This window comes from Rhincodon typus, chromosome 4, assembly GCF_021869965.1.
Source record: "Rhincodon typus isolate 14 chromosome 4, sRhiTyp1.1, whole genome shotgun sequence".
Classification (NCBI taxonomy): domain Eukaryota; kingdom Metazoa; phylum Chordata; class Chondrichthyes; order Orectolobiformes; family Rhincodontidae; genus Rhincodon; species Rhincodon typus.
Window position 1 is genome coordinate 7989888 of NC_063335.1, and position 4565 is coordinate 7994452.

Consider the following 4565-nt stretch of genomic DNA (forward strand, 5'->3'; position numbering starts at 1 on the left):
GTCTGCTAACAGACTCGCGCTCACATGAGAGAAAAGAGAGAGGGAGCCGGTCCCGAACTCCAGGCTGAAATGCCAACCGAGTCTGCGGGGTTTTTTTTAGATTCGCAGTTAAAGTATTTCAGGAATTCCCTCTCCAATGGGTTAAGAGGCTGCAAATACGCAGAAGCACGCATACGTCGATTTCCAATCTGCCTTCCCCTCGATACCAACCCCCTACCCCCACCCCAACAACCCTTGCCGGCTTATTTTTTTCCCTCACACGTTTATTTTCGAATTGTAAGAGACCAAAATTTCCCTTCCCCTCCTCCTCACTCGTCCTAACGGCAGGAGGAGAATACGCCTCCTTCTTATCCACACCCACCCCCTCCCCTCCCCTCGCCACACGCAGTCATCTGTTCCGGTCTGACTCTCCTGCCAGTAAGCTCAAACTGTGGTCCCTCAAAAGTGAGGCAGCCCTCATATTGCAGCAGTTCAAAGAGGGAGTGAGGAACCGAAGCAGCTCCACAGTGCCGTGTGTCTCCAGCCTTTAGCACCAGGAGGAACAGAGACAGAGAGAAAACTTCACAACTTCCCAAGTGCAAAGTTTGCAGGAGCAGAGACAGATACAGGCTGTCCCAGAGAGAGAGAGAGAGAGAACAGTTTTAACAGGAGCCGTACGGAAAAGACACCTAGCTCCTCTCTCCCTCTCCGCCGATACCCCACAGCAGCAACAGCATCTGTGCCACCTCCAGCGGGAGTCGGAACCAGTTCCTGCCCATTTTTACAAAACTTCTGTCAAACTTTTTTTTTTCTTTTCTCTCTCTTGTTCTCTGCAAACGATTTGGGGAATTTCTGTCTCAGCCCCTGCCTCCTGGCTGGCTCCCCGATAACCTCTGAGGAAGATGCCTGGCTTTGACCTGTTGACTGGGATGATCCTGCTGCTGTTGGCTTCGACTTGGGTGACGGCTTCCCCTACGGCCGCTGCCCAGGACGGGCCGGGCTCAGAGTGCCCGAGCTGCTCGCTGCCCAAGCTGCAGGGGGACCCGGCCGCAGCTGACACTCAACTGGTGGAAGCCGTGAAAAGGCACATCCTGAACATGCTGCACATGAAGAGCAGACCCAACATCACTCACCCGGTGCCCAAAGCCGCACTTTTAAACGCTTTGAAGAAACTGCATGTCGGACGGGTGCGGGAGGACGGCAGAGTGGAAATCGAGGAGGACTGGTCCAGCAAGTCAGTCCTGAACGAACCCGAACAAGCATCAGAGATCATTAGCTTCGCTGAAGCAGGTAAGTCACAGCAGTAAACTTTCCTCCAGCCTCGCACTGGGTCTCCTATTCGGACGAAGAAGTGCATTGTAAGGCAAATGTGTTTTTATATCTGCGGGATTATTTATTTATGCAATATTCTCTGTACAGTACGGTCACAAAGGAAAGAGGTTTAAGGATTCCAAAAGATATGGACAAGTCTGGACGGGAAATGAATGATAGATTCACTACATGTGTTCAAATTATGAAGGGTTTTGATGGATTAAATAAATTGGAAATTGCTGTCTGTGGCAAGACGCTTTGAGATCAGGAGGCACAAACTGGCAAAGAAAACAGAGAGGGGAGATTTAAAACAAAAACAGATTTGTAATGCTCTGTCTCAAAGCGCCAAGCAGGCAAATTCAACGGGAACTTTCAGAATGAAAATTGATATCAACTCAGAGAGTACTTTGCAGGGTTATGATGAAAGACTAATTGGCAGCAAGTTCAAAGAGTCAGGATGGATTAAACGGGCCGAATAGCTTTCTTCCAGTGGTGTACGACTATAAGAATTAAGCCCGGGACCATTAGTATAAGAAATCAGTAGATCGACCAGCATAATCAGTCGCTTTTTATTCATTATTTGGAATTCTTTTTTGTTAAATCTCCGCTCTAAATGTCCCGCTCTAACAATGTACATTTGTCCTCGTCCTTTGTGGCTCTCAGGTCCGTCCCAGGATGTGGTACACTTTCAGATCGCGAAGGAGGAAGAAGGGGACCTTTCCCTGGTGGAGCAGGCCAATATCTGGCTGTACCTGAAGCTCTCGAACAAGTCTAACCGGAGCAGGAGTAAAGTGACTCTGAGACTATCCCAGGAAGGAGAGGGCGGCAGGGTGGTCAGCGAGAAACAGGTAGACATCAAGAGGAGTGGCTGGCACACCCTGCCCGTATCGAGAACTGTGCAGACGATCCTGGCCAGCAAGGATCCGTCCCTCATGCTGAAGGTATCCTGTGACCTGTGCCAGGAAGCTGGCGTCTCCCCGGTGCTGATAGAAGCCGACAAGGAGGAGTCTCACCGGCCCTTCCTAATGCTGCTTGTCCGGGAATCAACCGCGCACACCCACCGAATCCGCAAGCGGGGTCTGGAGTGTGACGGCAAGGTCAACATCTGCTGCAGGAAACAGTTTTACGTGAATTTCCGAGACATCGGCTGGAGTGACTGGATCATAGCGCCGCCTGGTTACTATGGCAACTACTGCGAGGGCGAGTGTCCCAGCCACATCGCCGGCACCTCGGGCTCGTCCCTCTCCTTCCACTCGGCCGTCATCAACCACTACAGGATCCGAGGTTACAGCCCTTTCAACAACATCAAGTCGTGTTGTGTCCCCACCAAACTCAGGGCAATGTCTATGCTGTATTACGATGACGGGCACAACATTGTGAAAAAGGACATTCAGAACATGATCGTAGAGGAGTGCGGCTGCTCATAAACCCTGTGAGATACACATAATGCAGACAGACTCGGACAGAAAGTCACAGAGTGAGAGAGAGAGAGAATCAAAACAGACACATAGTACACAGATCACAGATTTAGGACAGTACCCCGACTGGGTCTCTCCACAGCTATAAAACTAACTCTAGACTGTAGACATTTTCACTCGAGGGTCTGGCAGAGCATGGATCGAACTGTACCAAACTCCATGTGGCCCTCACAGCCACCCACTTTTCCCTACCTGTGACTTGACACACCTTCCACTCTTACACACAGACAGCTGACTTCTTCCGGTGCGTTGGTTTTGTTCATATTGTGACACTGAATGGCACTTTCAAAGACAAAATGCACAAGATCTAACTTTCTGTTGTTTGAACGCGGGGCAGAGCTTTACTAAGTAGCTGCACTGTTTTCTTCTTTGCAAAACTACTCCACGTGTGTAAGATGCCTAAGAACAGAACTATGCAATCTCTTTTTTTAAAAAAAAGGCTTTCTTTGGTTTACCTAAAAGGAGACGCTTGCTTCTTTTGGAAGTAAATATTCAGCTGACGAGAGATACTTGAAAGGAAAGTTCGCCCCGCTGCTGGGCTAAACATTTTTTTTAACTTTGTGACCTTTACGATTTGCACTAAAACGACGTTTGCCTGTCTAACCGCATCTTAAACAGAAGTGTTTGAAAGGACAGGGAACTGCACTCAGAACAGAACAAAACGAGTTTCTATGAAATTTTGTATCAACGGTCGAACAGACACCAAAGAGATTTGTGTAAATGTTATTGTGTGATTTCTACAAGGATACTATTTTTAAAAGAAAAACTTTTAAAATGTTTAAAAAAAAACACCTGTAGATGAATATGGCTGCAGTATCAGGGTTTGGATTTAATACTCAACCGCTTGAAACATCATTACAGATATATCTGGATGTCTGGGAAGCACCAACGATCTGACCTGAGTTAAATCCTACACCCTAAGTGTAGTTTGCACACTGTCTGAAAGCGATTTGGCAAAAGCACTTCTAGCGGTCTGCTTATTTCTTATTTAAAAAAAAACGAGCGTGTTAGAAAAAAAATCGAACTTTTGCTTAAAAATAGTTGGCCTATTTTTGTAACGACGTCGCCGAGGGCGATTAAAAGTGTTATTAAAGTATCAAATATTGTTCTAGCATTTCATGTGAGATATTGCAAAAGCTTCTTTCACCATAATAGATTAGTTGCCAATTTAATGAGGCGAAGGACGTGGGATTTCCGTCATATTTCCCGGCACCAAATTAGTCTTATTGACTTTGATGATTGTCTTTTCGAGTTGATGTGTGTGTGTTTTTTTTTGTTAAGAAATGATGCCAGAATGTCATGTTTTAAAGAAGTCATCACAGTCTATCCCCAGTTCCTACTGACTTGCCTGAAGACATGATTCACTGTGCATTTGACGTGGCGTGGCGTTTTAATTGTGGTGATCCCGCAGGCTTCTGAACTGAATCTCGAAAAGTAGTGAGTCAGTGCTAAAGCCTTCAGCCGTCATCGCCGAACGCGGATGTTAAGACTGTCTGCGGGAGGCAGCCGGTTGGGAGTCCCTTGTCATCAGACTGGGTGAGAGGCTGAGCCAGTTGCGGCCGAAGTTGGAAACGGAGGGGTGGGGGAGGCGGGGAGGTGGGGTAGAGATTGTTGATGAGCGACTTGGGACCAAACAGAACTGCAACTTCCAGACTGCACTGCAACGACCTAAACGCGTTCCGGAATAACCATTCACTCGGAGGGCGTTTAACACAGCATATTTTTTATTAAAAAAATCATGCATTGAGCTGTGAAAACAGACACCTTTCTAAGATATTCCGTGTAACGTATCTGACA

General features: G+C 47.3%; 1 protein-coding gene across 1 annotated transcript; it reads left to right on the forward strand.

The window, feature by feature from the left end:
- The first annotated feature begins 406 nt into the window (after window positions 1–406).
- inhbab (inhibin subunit beta Ab) lies at window positions 407–4318 on the forward strand. Its single transcript, XM_020534521.2, has 2 exons — window positions 407–1269; window positions 1954–4318. The coding sequence occupies exons 1-2, from the start codon at window positions 882–884 to the stop codon at window positions 2715–2717; spliced, it is 1152 nt and encodes a 383-aa protein (XP_020390110.1). The 5' UTR covers window positions 407–881; the 3' UTR covers window positions 2718–4318.
- Window positions 4319–4565: the final 247 nt, after the last annotated feature.

Coding starts and splice junctions, on each gene's coding strand:
- inhbab (XM_020534521.2), top strand. CDS start 882: ATGCCTGGCTTTGACCTGTTGACTGGGATGATCCTGCTGCTGTTGGCT. Junction 1,270..1,953: donor CATTAGCTTCGCTGAAGCAG/GTAAGTCACAGC, acceptor TGTGGCTCTCAG/GTCCGTCCCAGGATGTGGTA.